The 19,969-nt window shown below is 40.3% G+C and overlaps 1 protein-coding gene across 2 annotated transcripts in view; it reads left to right on the plus strand.

Moving 5' to 3' along the window:
• Positions 1-19,969, plus strand: part of Cab39 (calcium binding protein 39) — a 98,664-nt gene that overhangs the window by 31,247 nt on the left and 47,448 nt on the right. Inside the window, exon 2 of one of the 2 annotated variants that reach the window (XM_028876206.1) lies at positions 14,687-14,843. In XM_028876206.1, coding sequence (XP_028732039.1) covers positions 14,730-14,843 — 114 coding nt within the window. In that variant the 5' untranslated portion in view covers positions 14,687-14,729. Of the gene's footprint in view, positions 1-14,684; positions 14,844-19,969 lie in introns of those variants that run through there. The other variant, XM_037210038.1, reaches the window with a different exon arrangement.

The raw sequence follows: 19,969 nt of genomic DNA on the forward strand, positions 1-19,969 counted from the left end.
CGTTGGGGTGAGAGCAGTCTTGCCATATTATCCTGGCTGGCCTGGAACTCCATATGCACAGCAACTAGCCGTGAATTGGTAGCAGTCCCCCTGATTCTGCTTCCAAATGCTAGGATTACAGGTACGTACCCTGAGTCTCAGCTTCAGCTAGTACTTTTTGAGCCCTCTTAGTCACATATAGAATAGACTAGAAATCAAATAGGATCTGTCTTAGGAAGGAAGTATCAGAACACCACTCTGATTTTTCCAAGAATTAGAAGGAATACTCTATTTTATACGTATAATACAAGGCCTGGGGAGACGGCCCCGTGGCGAAAGTGCTGCTGTGTAATCACAGTGTGAGGACTGGCCTTCAGGTCCCACACTCCACATAAGTGCTGGGGGCTGAGGTGGCCTCCCTGTAATTCCAGGTCTGGATCCCTGAGACAGAAAGATTTCCAGAGCAAGCTAGTAAGACTAGCCTTATCAGTGAGCTCTGGGCCTCTATGAATAAGGTCGAAGAGCGTCAAGTACGAGTCCCTGCATCATCAACTTCAGGCCTTTGTGAATGCACACACATGTGCTCACCACACATTCAAACGTGCATACATACATGTTACAACACATATACACAAAAAATGGAAAAAAGAAATAACTAAATAGCCTGTAAGTATCAGATCATAGGTAAAAAACGTGTAACGAAGCAATGAAATCAACAAAGCCCTTGCTTTTGTGGGACCTATAATAATAGAGAAGAGAGATGGATAAATTGATGCCAGGTTATATAAGATCTGGAAAGATAAGGAGAGAAGGCTTTTTTGGGAAACAGCAAAAGGGGTGTGTGTGTGTGTGTGTGTGTGTGTGTGTGTGTGTGTGTGTGTGTGGGGGAGAGAGAGAGAGAGAGAGAGTGATTGATTGATTGATTGATTGATTTTGCAGTCTGATCTCAAAGTTACTACATCTACCTCTCAAGTGCTAGGATTAAATGTGTGGGCTACCATGGCTAGGCCTGAAAAGTCTCTATTAATTGCCAAACCCACTCTATCCAGTGTCTCCTGAGCTTTGGTTTAGTTTTGGTATAGTTAGTTTAGAGTTACGTTTCTGGTGTCTTTGGTAATTAACCAAGGCTTCAGCTGGCTTCTTAAAGATCTTCCTGGTTTAATTTTAATTTTATTTGAGAAAGGCAGACCTCCCTTCCTTCCAAAAGCTGAATGGAGGTTTTTTTTTTTTTTTTTTTTTTTTTTTTTTTAGTTACAAGCACAAAAGGGAAGGATATACACTCTCACTTTGTTACACTATAGTAGATAATAGCCTGTTTGTTTTTATTCTGAAATTAGTAGTCATGAATCAGAGTTTAGAGGCAAGGGTGGGTAGCTAGCCCCTTCTATTCAAAATTTTTTATGTTTCAAACAACAGCTGCTTTACAGTGTGATGTATAGATTAATTTTTTTTTTTGTTATTTTTTGAATTATATGTGTGCCTCTGTTGTGTGTTTGCACATGCACACATGAGTGCACATGCCGACAGAGGCCAGGGGTTCAGATGCCCCTGGAGATGGAGTTGTGGGTACTTGTGAACCACCTGGTATGGTGATGAGAATTGAACTCCAGTCCTGGAGGAGCAGCACATGCTCTTAACCACTAACCCATCTCTCCAGCCCGTGATGGAAATACTTGTGTTTGAAGTATTTTTTTTTTAAAGATTTTATTTATTTATTTATTTATTATGTATACAGTATTCTGTCTGCATGTATGCCTGCAGGCCAGAAGAGGGCACCAGATCTCTTTACAAATAGTTGTAAGCCACCATGTGGTTGCTGGGAATTGAATTCAGGACTTCTGGAAGAGCAGCCCGTGCTCCTAACCTCTGAGCCATCTCTCCAGTCCATGTTTGAAGTATTTTTATTTGTACATCACATTAGTGGCTGCTGTTTTTCACATTTCATATGTAAGGAAAGGGTCTTAGTCTTAAGTTGAGGTCTGGTGAAATCAAGATTTGAATCTAGTCTCAGACCATCTTTAAAATCCATGTAATTAATCACTATGCCTTCCATAATTACCCTGTACTATTAAATAGCTTATTTGGTAATTGTATGGATTAAGTAGCATTAACCATGGTAGTATAGCATTGGGTCATAGAGTTTGTACTGTATTCACACTTTCTATGACTGCACACTTAATTGGTGACCCTAATGACCCTCAGATGCAATCACCTTACAGTGTGTGGGCTTTTTTTTTCTTTTTTCCCATTTTTACTGTTTGCATTTGACCACTAGGTTGATGAGTCAGATCTAACACATATGTTAATATAGAGTTTTATGAAGTCAGCTATCTAGGAATGTGTTGTCATTTAGCAGTTTTCATTATTGTCTTCAAACACACACCCACATCCATGCACACCAGAATTTTGTCTGTAAAGCAAGCACTAGATGAGGTGCCTTACTGAATGAATGACTGTGTCCTGATACTGACTTATGGGTCATCTGATTTTTTTTTTTTTTTGTATTTATTAGCATGTGGGTAAATAGGAGTATGGTGCATAAACCAGAGCAATCCAGTTGCCAAAGTGGTAGTACCTAACAGTCTTAACTTGAATGACTTGGATATTTTGTTGGTAAAGTTTCAAGCAGAAGTGACCATTTCTAGTATCCTCTGGTTGCCCATCTCTTTTGGGGAAGAGGGTGGATACTAGTGTAAACAAGTACAAGAAATTAAGAGAGCACATTTTGACCCACTAATAGTATCTCATTGTTCCTTAGGTAAACCTTAATGGTAGAGTTTCTCAGAATGAACAGTAGAACTTTTTCTTTAAAAGCTACGTGTTTATTTCTCAGTGATGGACTTATATACAGCAACAGATAGGAAATATTCATTATTCTCACTTATACCTTATCTGAGAATATGCAAACTCACAGGATTAGGCTTATGTGAACACCAACCAAAAAGCAATGGTTCCTTTTCAATGATGGCAGTAAGTACTCTTTCCATAGGTCGGGTAATACCTCAGTCATCATGACAACCAACATTCTTATCATCCTTGTCTTACTCTATCGTGTACTGCTGTGACAGTTCTGGAGGCTAAATCTCATAACAGGTTTCTCAGTTGAACAAGTGGTGAGGTCTGTATCCTCACATACAAAAGAAAGTGCAAGCTCTTATAAAAAGGCACATGAGGTTCTATCCTTATGACATGAAAACCTCCCATTTAAGTTTCAGCCTCTTGCCGGGCAGTGGTGGCGCACACCTGTAATCCCAGCACTTGGGAGGCAGAGCCAGGCGCATCTCTGTGAGTTCAAGGCCAGCCTGGTCTACAGAGTGAGATCCAGGACAGGCACCAAAACTACACAGAGAAACCCTGTCTCGAAAAACTAAAATAATAATAATAATAATAATAATAATAATAATAATAATAATAATAATGTTTCAGCCTCTCATTGTGTGCATGGAGGATTAAGTTTGCAGCATAAGAATTCTCATCAGGTCCTACGAGAACTGGATTCCATTGCAACCTCTGGCCTATATGGAGAATGCCAAATGTCCTAAAAAATAGAGATTTACAAAATAGAATTGACTCAAAATTATGATCTGATCATATGGGAGAGTTAAGCAAGTGGCATCTGCTATCATGGCCAAGTGTTGTGATGGGATGGGGCGGGATGCTGTGACACAAGAATCAAGAAGCAGGCCTTGGATGAGAGTTGGGTGTTAGGATGACATCAGTTGTTGAAACTATAGATGAGGCTGACAGAGCAAATAGAGGGCAAGGGAGACAGCCAGAACCTTGAAGGACATTAACATCAGAGCAAAGATGAGTCATTGCATTAATTTCAGAAAAGTAATAAATGCAGAGGAAGGCCACTGGTGGGGAACCAGCAGGCAAAACAGGAAATAGCAGATGCAGTCCCAAGTTGAGCCTCCAGTGCTCTACGTGTTCTCTGTGGCAAGAAGTGATGTGTTAAATTATACCGCCCTTTTCAAATCACCCTTGACCTCCAGATCCTTAGGATTCAAGCACACGTCACTGATTACTGTCACAAATAGACACCTATACTTTTACTCTAGTTTGAGTTTTAAAAACTTAATGATAATATATAAAGGAGTTTTTGTCCATCGTGAGTAAGCTTCCTGATGTGATTGGGTCCTTCGTGAAATACCTGCTTCTTGTCTTGAGTACATGTTAGTACACTGGATTTGTTTTTATGTTCTTGTTTGGTGGATCAGTTAAGAAGAATAATTATTTCATCACCTTTCCTGAACAGAGGAATTTTATATACATGATCTCCCTGGCAGCTGTGTTTTGTGTTGTGACCAACACCCTATAGGACTCTTTAAACCTCCTGGAACCTGACCACCTCTTCCATGGTCTAGCCAGAGCTGAAAACATCTGCATAATTCCAGATACAGAATGCAGGTACAGAAAGATAATCTTTTCAGAGACTGTGTTATGTGACCTTCTGTGTATGCAGAGATAGCCTTTTTGCTCCTACCCCCCCAAAAGGGTTTAAGGGAACAGTAATAGAAGAAAATGATCCGGAATCAGAGACAGCATAGCAGTCACCCAAACTTCTTATTTAAAAAAGATGCTTAGAAGTGGATTTGAGTTGTGAGAACCCATGATGAAGGACATGTGTTAAACTGTTCTTTGGTTGATGAAGATATCATTTTAATTTGATCAAAATAGGATTTGAGGTTTTTTTGGGTGGGGGGTTGATTGTGTTTTGTTTTGTTCTCCCCACCACCACCACAGGGTTTCTCTGTGTAAACCCTGGCTGTCCTGTAACTCACTCTGTAGACCAGGCTGGCTTCAAACTTGGAGATCCACCTGCTTCTGCCTCTGGAGTGCTGGGATTAAAGGTGTACACCACCACCACCACCACCACCACCACCACCACCACCACCACCACCACCACCAGGCTTAGAATAGGATTTGTAAGATAATAGAAACTGAGACAGGGAGTGGATTGATCACATTAAAACTTGCTGAGAGTCGGTGGTGGTGGTGGTGGTGGTGGTGGTGGTGGTGGTGGTGGTGGTGGTGGTGGCGCACGCCTTTAATCCCAGCACTGGGAGGCAGAGCCAGGTGGATCTCTGAGTTTGAGGCTAGCCTGGGCTACCAAGTAAGTTCCAGGAAAGGCACAAAGCTACACAGAGAAACCCTGTCTTGAAAAACAAACAAACAAACAAACAAACACTTGTTGAGAAATAATATATTTATGATTTAATTGTAGGCTTAATATTAGCAGCAAATCTACATGTTCTTTCCCCTATTTGTTCTTTTTTTTTTCCTCTTTTTTTTTTAAATGCCCAATGCTGCTTATTGAAGGAGGGAAGAAGTGTTAAATACAGGCTTACAACACAATGGGAGAACCCCAGAGGGCAGAAGTTTGCTACCGATGTTTTAAAATCTTGCATCTAAGCTGTTAATGCCCATTATGCAGGACACACAGACAAGGAACTTCCCTTAAGCATTCAGGAGGGTGGAACCTGGCAGGGAATTAGCATAGGGAGGATATCAAGGTCAAGGTCAGCAAGCAAGGCAACAGTTACCCAAAACGGGGGCCAGGGTCCTACAGGTCCCCCTTTTACTAAAAAATGAGCTTCTGACTTAGGTTGCGTGGGATGTCAGCAAGTCATCTTACCCGTCATGGACACACCTGCCCAGGCCACACAGGCGCTCTGTCTTAGGTTGGTGAGTGCCCCCCAGGCATTACCCGTCTCTGAAAACTCATTATCATACCGGCTCAATCGTGTGTGAGCTGCATGGTTAATTGCTGCCAAAGATCTCAAAGTGGAACTGGGCTTGCAATCTGTGTGTTCTTGACACAGAAAAGACCAATAGAGGTCCTATCTCACCCATAGCCTAAAAGACTAAAGGCAACTGAGCCATTCCCTTCCTTAACGAGCCTTAATTGGAGTCCTTGTAAGATGGTATCCCAAAAGCAAATGGAACTTGAGTTTATAGATTTATAATTTTCAAAGCCAATCAAAATGTATATAACTATTGAATTAAATTTATCATGCCCAATAGAATGAAAGACTAATTAACTGTTGTAGCTACTTTTGCTGCCAGGGTCTCCACTGTGCTAGTTGTAGTAAGCAGTTATGAAACGGTAATCGCAGAAATAGTAGCAGCAGTGGCCGCCACTGCTATAACAGCAAAAACAGCAGCAGCAATGTCAAAAATTCTCTTCTGGAGCATGTGGACATCCACTGGCATGGATATAACTCCAGGAACACGAACCGCCAAGGCCCATTTTTCTTGATCCCAGCACAACTTAGGCTGGCAGCTCTTCTGGAGAATCCAAAAACATGGCTACAGTTCCTAGGCTTATGTTAATGCTTGCCAAAGCTGGCCATATTGGGCTCTCAATCCCCATTGGCATCAGAAGTTGAGAGTTTTTTTTATTAAAGCCCAGTAGGTCTCTGTCATGTTGAGTTTCAGCAGCAGTCACAGGGCGAACACAGCGCTCAGGAATCCAAGAAGAACCTCATTGTCCTGAGGAAAGACATAAACAGAACCCTGGGCCTACACGAACACCAGATCCGGTCTCCTTCAAGTGCTAGTAGAAAGATCCTTCCATCATTCCAGAGGGTGATTTGCAACAGGAAACCTCCAGTGCTTATCTGCAGTGGATACTGCAGCAGAAACCACCGATAAAAAATTTTAAATATGTAAAACAAGGGAAAGAATAGAATGTGGCGAGGGATGATGAGTACCCAGTGTGCCCCCCCCCCTTTTTCTTTTTTACTCCAGCAAAATATGTTTGTTTGGCTCCTTTTTAAACAGTTCAAATTTTTCTTTTTTTTTTTTTCATTTTTCACTTTTTCAAATTAATCAATTTATCCACCTTTCTGTTATCAGCTTGATATAGTATGTATTCCCATCTTAATTGTGAAATGTTTCATTGAGACTTGCTCAGTAATTGAGTAAAACCAAAACTTATTGTAAGCCACAGTCATCCTAGGGTCCCCCATGCTATATATATATGTATATCTCCATGGTTCTGTGGGTTGTAGTCTATTCTTTATTTTATATCTAGAATCAACTTATGAATGAGTACATACCATGTTTGTCCTTCTGGGTTTGGGTTACTCACTCAGGATGATTTTTTCTAGTTCCATCCATTTGCCTGCAAATTTCATGCTTTCATTGTTTTTCTCTGCTAAGTTAGTACTCCATTGTGTATATGTACCACAATTTTTCCATCCATTCTTCCGTTGATGGGCGTCTAGGTTGTTTCCAGGTTCTGGCTATTACAAATAGTGCTGCTATGAACATAGCTGAGCATGTATCTTTATGGTATGGATCAGCATTCCTTAGGTATATGCCCAAGAGTGGGATGGCTGGGTCTTGAGGTAGTTCGATTCCTAATTTTCTGAGAAACCGCCATACTGATTTCCACAGTGGTTGTACAAGTTTACATTCCCACCAACAGTGGAGGAGTGTTCCCTTTGCTCCACATCCTCTCCAACATTGGTTGTCATTGGTGTTTTTGATCGTAGCCATTCTGACAGGTGTAAGGTGGTATCTCAGAGTCATTTTGATTTGCATTTCTCTGATGATTAAGGATGTTGAGCATTTCTTTAAATGTCTTTCAGCCATTTGTATTTCTTGTTTTGTGAATTCTCTGTTTAGCTCTTTAGCCCATTTTTCTCCTGGGTGAGTTTGTTTCTTTTTGTTCTAGAGCTTTCAGTTGTGCTGTTAATTCATTGGTATGGGATTGCTCCATCTTCTTTATGTGTGCATTTAGAGCTATGAATTTTCCTCTTAGCACTTAGCATACCATTTTTTAATTGGACTGTTCAGTGCTTTGATGTCTAGTTTCTTGAGTTCTTTATATATTGTGGAACTCAATCCTCTGTCAGATGTGGGGTTGGTGAAGTTCTTTTCCAATTCTGTTGGCTGTCTTTTTGTCTTATTGACTGTGTCTTTTGCCTTGCAAAAGCTTCTCAGTTTCGAGAGGTCCCATTTATTAATTGTTGTGCTCAGGGTCTGTACTGTTGGTGTTTTATTTAGGAAATGGTCTCCGGTGCCAATGCGTTCAAGAGTGCTTCCTACTTTCTTTTCTATTAAGTTTAGTGTAACTGGATTTATGTTTAGGTCTTTGATCCACTTGGACTTGAGTTTTGTGCATGGTGACAGATATGGATCTATTTGTAATCTTTTACATATTGAGATCCAGTTATGCCAGCACCATTTGTTGAAGATACTTTCTTTTTTCCATTGTATAGTTGTGCATGGATTAATGTCAGGGTCTTCAATTCTATTCCATTGGTCCGTATGTCGGTTTTTATACCAGTACCAAGCTGTTTTTATTACTATAGCTCTATCGTAGAGTTTGAGGTCAGTGATGGTGATGCCCTCCAAAGGTTGCTTTATCGTATAGGATTCTTTTAGCTATCCTGGGTCTCTTGTTTTTCCATATGAAGTTGAGTATTTTTCTTTACAAGTCTGTGAAGAATTGTGTTGGGATTTTGATGGGGATTGCATTGAATCTGTAGATTGCTTTTGGTAAGATTGACATTTTTACTATGTTAATCCTACCTATCCATGAGCATGGGAGATCCTTCCATTTTCTGATATCTTCTTCAATTTCTTTCTTTAGAGATTTAAAGTTCTTGTCAAAAAGGTCCTTAGCCGGGCGGTGGTGGCGCACACCTTTAATCCCAGCACTCGGGAGGCAGAGCCAGGCGGATCTCCGTGAGTTCGAGGCCAGCCTGGGCTACCAAGTGAGCTCCAGGAAAGGCGCAAAGCTACACAGAGAAACCCTGTCTCGAAAAACCAAAAAAAAAAAAAAAAGGTCCTTCACTTGTTTAGTTAGTGTTATCCCAAGGTATTTTATATTATTTGTGGCTATTGTAAAGGGTGATGTTTCTTTGACTTCTTTCTCAGCCCTTTTATCATTTGTGTATAGGAGGGCTACTGATTTTTTTTGAGTTGATCTTGTATCCTGCCACTTTACTGAAGGAGTTTATCAGCTGTAGGAGTTCCCTGGTCGAGTTTTTGGGGTCACTTATGGTGATATTTTAATGTATACTATCATATCATCTGCAAATAGTGAAAGTTTGACTTCTTCCTTTCCAATTTGTATCCCTTTGATCTCCTTTTGTTGTCTTATTGCTCTAGCTAGAACTTCTAGTACTATATTGAATAAATATGGGGAGAGTGGACAGCCTTGTCTTGTTCCTGAATTTAGTGGTATCACTTTGAGTTTCTCTCCATTTAATTTGATGTTTGCTGTTGGCTTGCTATAAATTGCTTTTATTATGTTTAGAAATGTTCCTTGTATTCCTGATCTTTCTAATACCTTTATCATGAAGGGGTGTTGGATTTTGTCAAAGGCTTTTTCAGCATCTAAGGAGATGATCATGTGGTTTTTTTTCTTTCAGTTTGTTTATATGGTGTATTACATTGACTGATTTTCGTATGTTGAACCATCCTTGCATCCCTGGGATGAATCCTACTTGGTCGTGATGTATAATTGTTTTGATGTATTCTTGGATTCGGTTGCCAATATTTTGTTGAGTATTTTTGCATCAATGTTCATGAGGGAGATTGGTCTGTAGTTCTCTTTCTTTGTTGCATCTTTGTGTGGTTTGGGTATCAGGGTAATTGTAGCCTCATAAAAAGAGTTTGGTAGTGTTCCTTCTGTTTCTATTGTGTGGAACACTTTGAAGAGTATTGGTATTAGTTCTTTGAGAGTCTGGTAGAATTCTGCACTGAAACCATCTGGTCTTGGGCTTTTTTTGGTTGGGAGACTTTTGATGACTGTTTCTATTTCTTTAGGGGTTATTGGTCTATTTAAATGGTTTATCTGGTCTTGATTTAGTTTTGGTATGTGGTATTTATCCAGAAAATTGTCCATTTCTTCCTGGTTTTCCATTTTTGTGGAGTACAGGTTTTTGAAGTATGATCTTATGATTCTCTGGATTTCCTCGTTGTCTGTTGTTATGTCTCCCTTTTCATTTCTGATTTTGTTAATTTGGGTGCTCTCTCTTTGCTTTTGGTTAATTTGGCTAGGGGTTTGTCTTTCTTGTTGATTTTTTTCAAAGAACCAACTCTTTGTTTCATTGATTTTTTTTTTTTTTGTATTGTTCTCTTGTTTTCTATTTCGTTGATTTCAGCCCTCAATTTGATTATTTCCTGGCGTCTATTTCTCCTGGGTGAGTTTGTTTCTTTTTGTTCTAGAGCTTTCAGTTGTGCTGTTAATTCATTGGTGTGGGATTGCTCCATCTTCTTTATGTGTGCATTTAGAGCTATGAATTTTCCTCTTAGCACTGCTTTCATAGTGTCCCTTAAGTTTGGGTATGTTGTACTTTTCATTGAATTCTAGGAAATCTTTAATTTCTTTCTTTATTTCTTCCTTGACCCATTGATGTTTCAGGTGGGCATTATTCAGTTTCCATGAGTTTGTGGGTTTTCTATAATTTTTGTTGTTGTTGAGGTCTAACTTTAAGGCATGGTGGTTCGATAAGATACAGGGGGTTATTCCAATTTTTTTTGTGTCTGTTGAGATTTGATTTTTGGCCAAGCATGTGGTCAATTTTTGAGAAGGTTCCATGGAGTGCTGAGAAGAAGGTATATTCTTTTGTGTTAGGATGGAATATTCTGTAGATATCTATTAAGTCCATTTGAGTCATAACACCTGTTAGGTCGTTTATTTCTTTGTTAAGTTTCAGTCTGGTAGATCTGTCTTTGGTGAGAGTGGTGTGTTGAAATCTCCCACTACTAATGTGTGGGGTTTGATGTGTGCTTTAAGTTTTAGTAATGTTTCTTTTATGAATGTGGGTGCTTTTATATTTGGGGCATAAATGTTCAGAATTGAGACTTCATCTTGGTGGATTTTTCCTGTGATAAATATGTAATGTCCATCCTGATCTCTTTTGATTGATTTTAGTTTGAAGTCTATTTTATTAGATATTAGGATAGCTACACCAGCTTGTTTCTTAGGTCCATTTGCTTGGAAAGCCTTTTCCCAGCCCTTTACTCTGAGGTAGTGTCTGTCTTTGAAGTTAAGGTGTATTTCTTGTATGCAGCAGATGGATGGATCCTGTTTTCTTATCCATTCTTTTAGTCTGTGTCTTTTTATAAGTGAGTTGAGACCATTGATATTGATGGATATTAATGACCAGTGGTTGTTAATTCCTGTTATTTTTTGTGGTTGTGTTGTGTTGTCCTTCTTTGCTGTTTGTTGGTGTGGGATTATCTATTGCCTGAGTTTTCATGAGTGTGTTTAGCTTCTTTGGGTTGGGTTTTCCCTTTTAGTGCTTTCTGTAGGGCTAGGTTTGTGGATAGGTATTGATTAAATCTGGTTTTATCATGGAATATTTTGTTTACTTTGCCTATGGTGATTGAGAGTTTTGCTGGGTATAATAGTCTGGGTTGGTATCCATAGTCTCTTAGTGTCTGCATAAGATTTGTCCATGACCTTCTAGCTTTCATAGTCTCTATTGAGAAGTCTGGTGTTATTCTGATGGGTTTGCCTTTATATGTTACTTGGTCTTTTTCCTTTGCGGCTCTTAATATTTTTTCTTTGTTCTGTGTGTTTAGTGTTTTGATTATTATGTGGCGAGGGGACTTTTTTTTTTTTGATCCAGCCTATTTGGTGTTCTGTAAGCTTCTTGTATCTTCATAGGTATTTCTTTCTTTAGGTTAGGAAAGTTTTCTTCTATGATTTTGTTGAATATATTTTTTGTGCCATTGAGTTGGTATTCTTCTCCTTCTTCTATCCCTGTTATTCTTAGGTTTGATCTTTTCATGGTATCCCAAATTTCTTGGAGGTTTTGTGTTATGACTTTTTTGTTTTTAGTGTTTTCTTTGACTGACGAATCTATTTTCTCTATTGTGTCTTCAGTGTCAGAGATTCTCAGTTCCATCTCTTGCATTCAATTGGTTATGCTTGTTTCTGTAGTTCCTGTTCGTTTAGTCAGGATTTCTATTTCCAGCATTCCTTCAGTTTGTGTTTTCTTTATTGTCTCAATTTCAACTTTCAGATCTTGAATTGTTTCTTTCATCTGTTTAATTACTTTTTCTTGGCTTTCTTTGATTTCTTCCAATTTTTTGTTTGTTTTTTCTTCCATTTCTTTAAGGGAATTTTTTATTTCCTATTTAAGGGAGTTTTTCATTTCCTCTTTAAGGGAATTTTTTATTTCCTCTTTAAGGGAATGTTTTATTTCTTCTTTAAGGGCCTCTATCATCTTCTTAAAGTCATTTTTAGGATTGATTTCTTCTGTTTCTTCTGCCTTGGTATGTTCAGGTCTTGCAGGTGTAGAATCACTAGGTTCTGATGTTGTCATATAGGTCTTTATGTTGTTGCCTGTATTTTTGCACTGGCGTCTACTCATCTCTTCCTCTGCTCGGTGCAGGCAGTCTGCATCTGAAGGTGCCTCTCTTGTTCTAATTTTTATGTCTTGGTTCACTAGGAGTTCTTGGTTAAATCGGTGCTGTTGGGCTCTGTTTCTCCAGGAGCAGCTCAGTCAAATCAGTGTTAGTGGGTTCTGTCTCAGGGAGCAGTTGTTCTCAGTTGGTGCAGGGTGTGCTTATGGTTTCAGTGTTCAGTTGTTAGGTTCGTAGGGGGTAGGTTTTTTTCTTTTTTTTAGGTTTTTTTTTTTTTTTTTTGGTGGGGGAGCAGGGAAAGGTAGCTGTCTGGTCTCTGGGACTCCGATGGGTAGGGCCTAGGGTTTGGAGACCTGATCTGTCGGTCAGGAGATGGGAGCTTACCTGTTCTCAGTCGGTGAAGTGTATACTTAACGATTCTGGTGATCTGGTTTGGTGGCTGAGCGGCGCCTTCTGTGTTCTCAGGTCACCTTTTCATTTGTCAACTCCTCAGCTGAACTTGTTTCCTCAGACTTCAAACCGTAGGGTTCTGAATACTCTCCCAGATGATTTCAGCTGAGCAGGGTAGTCTCACCAACACCTTTCAAGTTGTTGGGTTTCCCAGGATCAGCAGCCGGGCCCTGGGTTGGCCTCAGACAGAGTGTTCAGATCCGTTTTGGTTCCGTCCCACGGAGATGGCTCCTTCCCCGGGTGTTGGGATTAAAGGCGTCCCTGTTCCAAGCTCTTGATTAAGAGCTTGTTTTCACTAACTCTTCAGCGGGTAATAGCTCAGTTTCCAGTCTTTATTGCAACTGTGTTTTGGCCGCTGCAGCACCTGCCTGCCTGCCCGCCCGCCCCTATTTGTTCTTTATAAACAGACATGCATTTTTCTGTGTCATATTGGGGGAAAAGTTCAAAATTTTCAAATGAATCATCAAAAATCAAAGGAAATGTTAAGAGCTGTGCAGTGGAGGTATTAATGTAATATGCATGTTTCCAAAGGAAAACACAAAGCTGGGCTGCAGTATTATATTTGATATGAAGTTATTTAATGTCCATTAATGCCTTTGGTTCAACTTTGAAATTTTTATTTATTTTTCCCGTTACTGGGGATTGAACCCAGGGTTTTGCAAATATTTGCAAATAATAGGCCTGTTTTCTACCACTGAGCTATACTCACTCCCAGCTCTTCTTTTCAGTCCTTTTAATGAAAAAGCAAACAAAAAAGCCTGGTGACTTCCAGCATGTTACCATTCTTCCATTGTTGTTCTGTTAAGTTTGTTTTGACAGCAGCTCACTCTGTAGCCCTGGCTGCCTGGAGCTTCTATGAGAATCCGGCTAGCTTCTCCTGCCTTGCCTCCCAGGTGTTGAAATTAGAGTGGGCTTGGCTGTCCTCTTGAGTTTCTTTGTGGTAGCTTTTAGATAGCTGTAGCCCTTCTTCAGATAAAGTAACATTGTGATTTGTATAGTTGAAATGTTGGTTTCCACTACTACAAACCCCCATCACAAACCTTTGATCAAGGATGGTCACATCTGCACTAGAAGAGTAGAAAGTCCATGATGTAACAGCCTTAAAGATCTGTTGGGAGATTGATCCAAGGTGTTGTCAGGGTTCCCTCCAGCTCTGAAATACTCAGATGCCAAAGAAGTAGATGCACATAAGACAAGTCTACTGGCCTGTTTTCGGGGAGCAACATAACCTCTGGGATAAGAATGTGCTGCTGCTGCTGCTGCTGCTGCTGCTGCTGCTGCTGCTGCTGCTGCTGTTTAGTTGAGCGTTCCATCTCTTGATTTTTGTCTTGCTTTCCTCAGCTGTAGAATAGACACTGTCAATTGGAGGCATAGTATTACAATTAAGGACAAGGTCAATAGGAACTGGAGCTTGTTTTTACCTTGAGCCAGATTGTCAACCTTACTAACCTCATCTGTAAGGAAGAAGTAATGACTGCCAGGGTTATTTGAATGAGTAAAGTACTTAGCATCGGATCCGATAGTAGTAGTTGCCCTGTCAGATGTACATTCTGCTGCCGTACATGTCAGAAGCATCCACAGGCACCTGTTTGGGTGGTTAGACAAACAGAAGATTGGGGGGGTGGAAATAAAATGATGCTTAAAAAGCTAAGAGTGTTAAGTTTTCAAAACATTTATTTTATGTGTGTGGGGGTTTGCTTGCATGTATGTCTATACACCATGTGTCTGAGGAGGCCAGAACAGGGTGTCAGATAGTTGTGAGTGCTGGGAACCAAAAGCCCTGTCCTCTGGAAGAGCAGCAAATGCTCTTAGGTGCTGAGCTGTCTCTGGCCCCCACAATGGCTTTATTTACTGATTAGAATGTGAAGCGTGTCTTCTGTTGGCCCTACTTCTTTCTTAAGATCTTTGTGCTGTGTTGCAGGTCTAGCAGGCAGAGTGCAGTGGAAGCCTCTGGTGCTGCCGTCATGCCGTTCCCGTTTGGCAAGTCTCACAAATCTCCAGCAGATATTGTGAAGAACTTGAAGGAGAGCATGGCTGTTTTGGAAAAGCAGGACATTTCTGACAAAAAAGCAGAAAAGGTATGCATCTGGCTTAACTCCTTCATTAAGGAACAAATATAAGGTAGACTATGAGATAACTTGAAAACCAATAAATTCCCATTTGGATGTAGTTGGGTTTATTTTTTAAATAGGGTTTCACTCTGTAGCTCAAGCTGGTCTGGAATGTGGGGCAGTCTTCTGAGTGCCGGAATGTGATTGCCAGTGTGAGCCACGCACCCAGTATTCATTTACTCCACTCTTGAAGTATTAGTGATCGGATTCTGGAAAGCAGTGTTTGCACCAGACGGGACTGGGCATTAAACTCACAGCTACATATAGGTGTCCTGGGCAAGTGCTCTACTACTGAGTCACATTTTCTGCTCCTGGTTTTCTAGGTTTTTTGCTTTGTTTTCCTCTCAACCCGTAGCATCTCCATCTACCTAATCACCACAATCTAAAGCCTGGCTTTGATCCCAGTCAGGCCTTACCTACTCTTCTCAGAAGAATCCTGTGTGTTCTGCTCCCTAAAGGGCTTGGACTAGAGCCTGTGAGTTCTACTTTTTCTTGAAGACAATCCTTGTAATCTATCTCGCAGACCTTAGCAGTTGTTCCAGCCTCCATGAGATCAGAAAATGAAATAGACTGTTTGTAGTGCCTTTGTCTTGTTGTTTTTCCCTCGTCCATTTACACCAAAGCCCCATTCATCTCTGAGAACTCAGATGCATTTCCTTTTCTCAGAATAGTCTCAGACTCTTCCTTCACCCCACTCCTGCCCACTAAAACAAATCTCCACCATTTGGGCACCTGTCTGAAATGTCAGAACTGCCACCGTCTTCACTTTGTTAACTTGTATTTTGTCCCCCTTACTGGTCTGAGAGCTCTGAGCACTGTCTTTCCTGTCCCCTATGCTCCATAGGATGTCTTACTCTAATGGCCTCAATACCCATCATTTATGAGTGACTGGTGAGATGGAATCTTTCACCTTAACTTTATTTAAGAAATTATTTCCTGTCTAGGGATGAAAGTTAGGTTACTTAGCTACTGCTTTTTTTTGTTTGTTTGTTTTCTTAAAGCAGTAAGGCTTTAGAATTTACCTTTGTTTTTAGATAGAATAATGTAATCATTTTTTGATTTGAGATTCTTACTCTCAGATATTATGTTGTAGTATATCATGGATGTTTTTAGGTCAATCTGTAGAACATATGGCTGGTTCTTCCTATTCTGACTGGTTCTAGAGAGGCTGAGATGGCCCAGTGTTTAAGAGCACTTACTGCATCTGAATCTGACCACTCACAATTGCCTGTGACTCTAGCTCTAGGGGTTTTGGTGCCAGGAGTCCCTGTTCTGGACTCTGGCCACCTACACTCAAACATGCACATACTTATTCACATAAACACACAAGTAAAAATAACATAAACCTTAAATAACCCCAGAGTCTTTGGCTGTGAACCGTCATTTCTGCTCTGTTTTCTTCTGTGGCTTTACCAGTGTCTTCTGGTTTATGGCTGACTGATCTTAGCCTTATCCCATCTCCTTTTGTTTTCTCATTCTATTTAATATTTCCATTGCCCTTTGGACCAAGAAACCAAACTGATTTAAAGTTGTAAAGGAGTGTCTCTGTCTGTCTGTCTGTCTGTCTGTCTAAAAGAACTGCTGGATAAGGTAAGTGCTAGCATGTACACAGAGTATAGAACTGTCCCATCTTACTAAAGTGTCTCATAAGATGTAAAAGTAGAAGTCTAGTTCCAGACAATGGGGACGGGTATCCTCAGGAAATTAGAAGGGGCAGTTAGCAGAACCACAGCAACACTCGCAATGCAGAAGGTAAGCTTGCATACTCTGGCCTCTCTCTCTCTATTGTACAAAACGGCCAGCAGTACTGGTAGTCCACAGGGTCTAACATGAGGTAGAAGTAGCTACAGCTAGCAAGAAGCAGGCCTGACACCTGTGGCTGGCACATGAGTTGGCCAGCTTGTCTTAGAAGGCAATGTGAAGGAGAACAGACCCCATCGAAGAGTGATTCATACCTGTATCATCATCCTCAGTGGCTGTTCCTTCATCCTTAAATTGTTCGTCATTGAAAGTATGTGTGTGTTCCATAAAATGATTCTTCTTTTGTTGTTCCTTAAAAATACAGTCCATTCCTTAAATTCATTCTGTTCATCAAATTGAGTGTGTGTGTGTGCACGTGCGTGCGTGCGTATGATGCTGGAGATTAAGTCAGGGCTTTGCAAATGTTGGGTAAGTAACTGCCACTGAGCTACACCACAGCCTCGCATCAAACTTACTCCATTTCTGCACTAGGAATATATACAAGATGGATAAGGTCTCTGCTTTGTAGAGCTTCCATTCTAGTTGAGAAGGATGGATGATGGACACATACTAAAACCAGAATTTCAGGAGTAGTAAGAAATACGTTTCACAAAAGCAATAAAATGGACTGACAGACTAATAGTTCTTAAACTTTTTGATCTTTTTTATACTCTCGACTTAAGATCTTAAAAAACTTCATCTAAGTGGGATATTGATATTACCCCACTAGAAATTAAAATCAAGAAAGTTTTTTTAAGATTTATTTATTTATTATGTATACAGAAGAGGGCACCAGATCTCATTACAGATGGTTGTGAGCCACCATGTGGTTGCTGGGAATTAAACTCAGGACCTCTGGAAGAGCAGTCAGTGCTCTTAACCTCTGAACCATCTTTCCAGCCCCTTGTTTTGTTTTCTTGGTTTTTTTTGGTTTTTTTTTTTTTTTTGGGGGGGGGGTGTTTGGTTTTTTCGAGTCAGGGTTTCTCTGTGTAGCTTTGCGCCTTTCCTGGAACTCACTTGGTAGCCCAGGCTGGCCTCGAACTCACGGAGATCCGCCTGGCTCTGCCTCCCGAGTGCTGGGATTAAAGGCGTGCGCCACCACTGCCCGGCTGTTTTTTTTTTTTTTTTTTTTTTTTTTTAAACAGGGTTTCCAAAACCCTGTCTGTAGCCTGGGACTCGCTTTGTAGACCAGGCTGGCATTGAACTCAGAGATCCACCTTTCTCTGCCTTCTGAGTGCTGGGATTAGAGGCGTGCACCATCACACCAGGCTAAGAAAGTTTTAAATACTCATTCAAAAGTAATATACACATTCCAGTTTAACAAATAATATTTTATGGAAAATAAACCATATCATCTGAAATGAAAAATTCGGGGAGAAGAGCAGCATTGTTTTGAAGCAGTTTTTTAAATCTCTTGTACTGTGCTGTTAGAAAGCCATTGGATCCTCATGCTTGGGCTGGCATCGCTCCCTTACACATTGTGTTGGTTTAAGTATATAAAGAAAAAAATCTCTCCCCTCATAGATTTACATGGGTATCAAACCTCTTATGAAAAAGAGAAGCCTAGGGCTAGCTCAGCACTTGATACACTTGCAGAGGAACCAGGGTCCATTCCCAGCACTCACCTGGTATTTCAGAACCATCTGTAATTCCAATTCCAGGGGACCTGACACCCCTTCCAGATCTCTGTTGTGGGCCCCTGCATACATATGGTAAACTCATGCACATACATATTTTTTACAAGAAAATTTTTAAGAAAGAAAGCTGTTTTAATAGCATTTCAGATAATTTTGAATGTTTGATACCACATGAGAATTTGATAATTGCCGCTTACTTTTCCTTATTACTCTGTCACATTTATAAAGAACCAAACATATTTCACATCTTTCATACCAAATTATGTACTCTAAGGACAAAATTTAATAACATTAATGACTTTGTAATACTTCATCGATATTCCTTTCTCCCTTCTCTCCTTCCACCTTCTTCCTTAGCTCAGACTTTCCTCACACTTGTGATCCTCCACCACCAAACTTCCGTAGTACTGAGATTACAAGTGTGTGCCCTGTGCACAGGTCTCCTCGGCATTCTTGAGTGAAACCAGCAGTCTTGTGACTAAGTATGTAGTCATGCAGGTTTAAGTAACTGTTACTGTATTCTGTTAGCACCTCCTTGCTGTGTGCCTTTATGTCAATAGCAGTGCAGCAGGGACAAGGCAAATGATGTCTTATCGTTGATGTGAAAACCTCAGACCTTGTGGGATGGTCTCTTGGAGTCCAAGAGTCACAACGCACTGTGATAGTTCATGGGAATTATGGCAGGGAGGGGACTGGCTACAGAGATGGGGGACTATCCTAATTTAGATAAGGTTCCAGAGAAAAAGGTTAACTAAGAGTGGTTTGATGGAAGAAGGAGAAGAAAGTGATAGAATCCATATCTTCTGCTTGACTGAATCAATGACTATTTTGATCCACGAGCTGTTTTGTTCTCTTAGAGGATAGTTGGAATACCCGGATCATTTTTGGTGATAGCACTAGGGGAAGGCTGTTACTGGCATTCAGTTAGTAAAGCCAGGGATGCTAAAATTAGAACAGCAACAAAGAATTACCCAGCGAAATGTCATTAGTGTGGAGGTTGAGCACTCCCACTATAAGCCAGCATTACACAAGAATAGACCTGCTATGAGTATAAAACAAACATAGGGATTTCTGCAGAATAACTCCATGTAAATTACTTATTCTGAAACAGATTAAGAGGAGAAAACACGTGAGATTTCTGACTGATTTGTCAGTGTCTAAAAGAAAATGGCAACTAGTGCACATGGTGAAGGAGAGAACTGGGACATGAAAGTAGAGGCAAGATAAGTTCTGAGTATTAAAAGTGTGAGCTCAACACACTGTTAGGACAAGGCTGAGGCATTAAACTAGGGAACTGGATGTAACCTTTTAACATTGTACTAGAGATTCTGAGCAACACAAAAAAAAAATGGTGTACCAATTTAAAATACAACTATTGCAGATAAAGATGGGGGATTAACAATAGTAAGCTATTAATAAATATTGACAAAATGCAAGAAGAGCTAGGCCAGAAGTTCAGGCATGGTAACAGACACTTTTTTTATACTAGCACTTGGGGGAGACTCTGTGTTTGAGGCCAGCCTGGTCTACCTAGTGAGTTCCAGGCTATATAGAGAGACTCTGTCTCAAACAAATAAACAAACAAAATGCAAGAGATGATAGGAAAAGTCAGGACTGCTAAGTGAGTAGACTATCCAGCCTTCTTTAAATGTTAGCTGCAGAAAAGAGTGTGTCTATGTCCATATCAGTGTCATCTGTCTGTCTCATTCACTATAA

The sequence above is a fragment of the Peromyscus leucopus genome, chromosome 13 (genome assembly GCF_004664715.2).
Source record: "Peromyscus leucopus breed LL Stock chromosome 13, UCI_PerLeu_2.1, whole genome shotgun sequence".
Classification (NCBI taxonomy): domain Eukaryota; kingdom Metazoa; phylum Chordata; class Mammalia; order Rodentia; family Cricetidae; genus Peromyscus; species Peromyscus leucopus.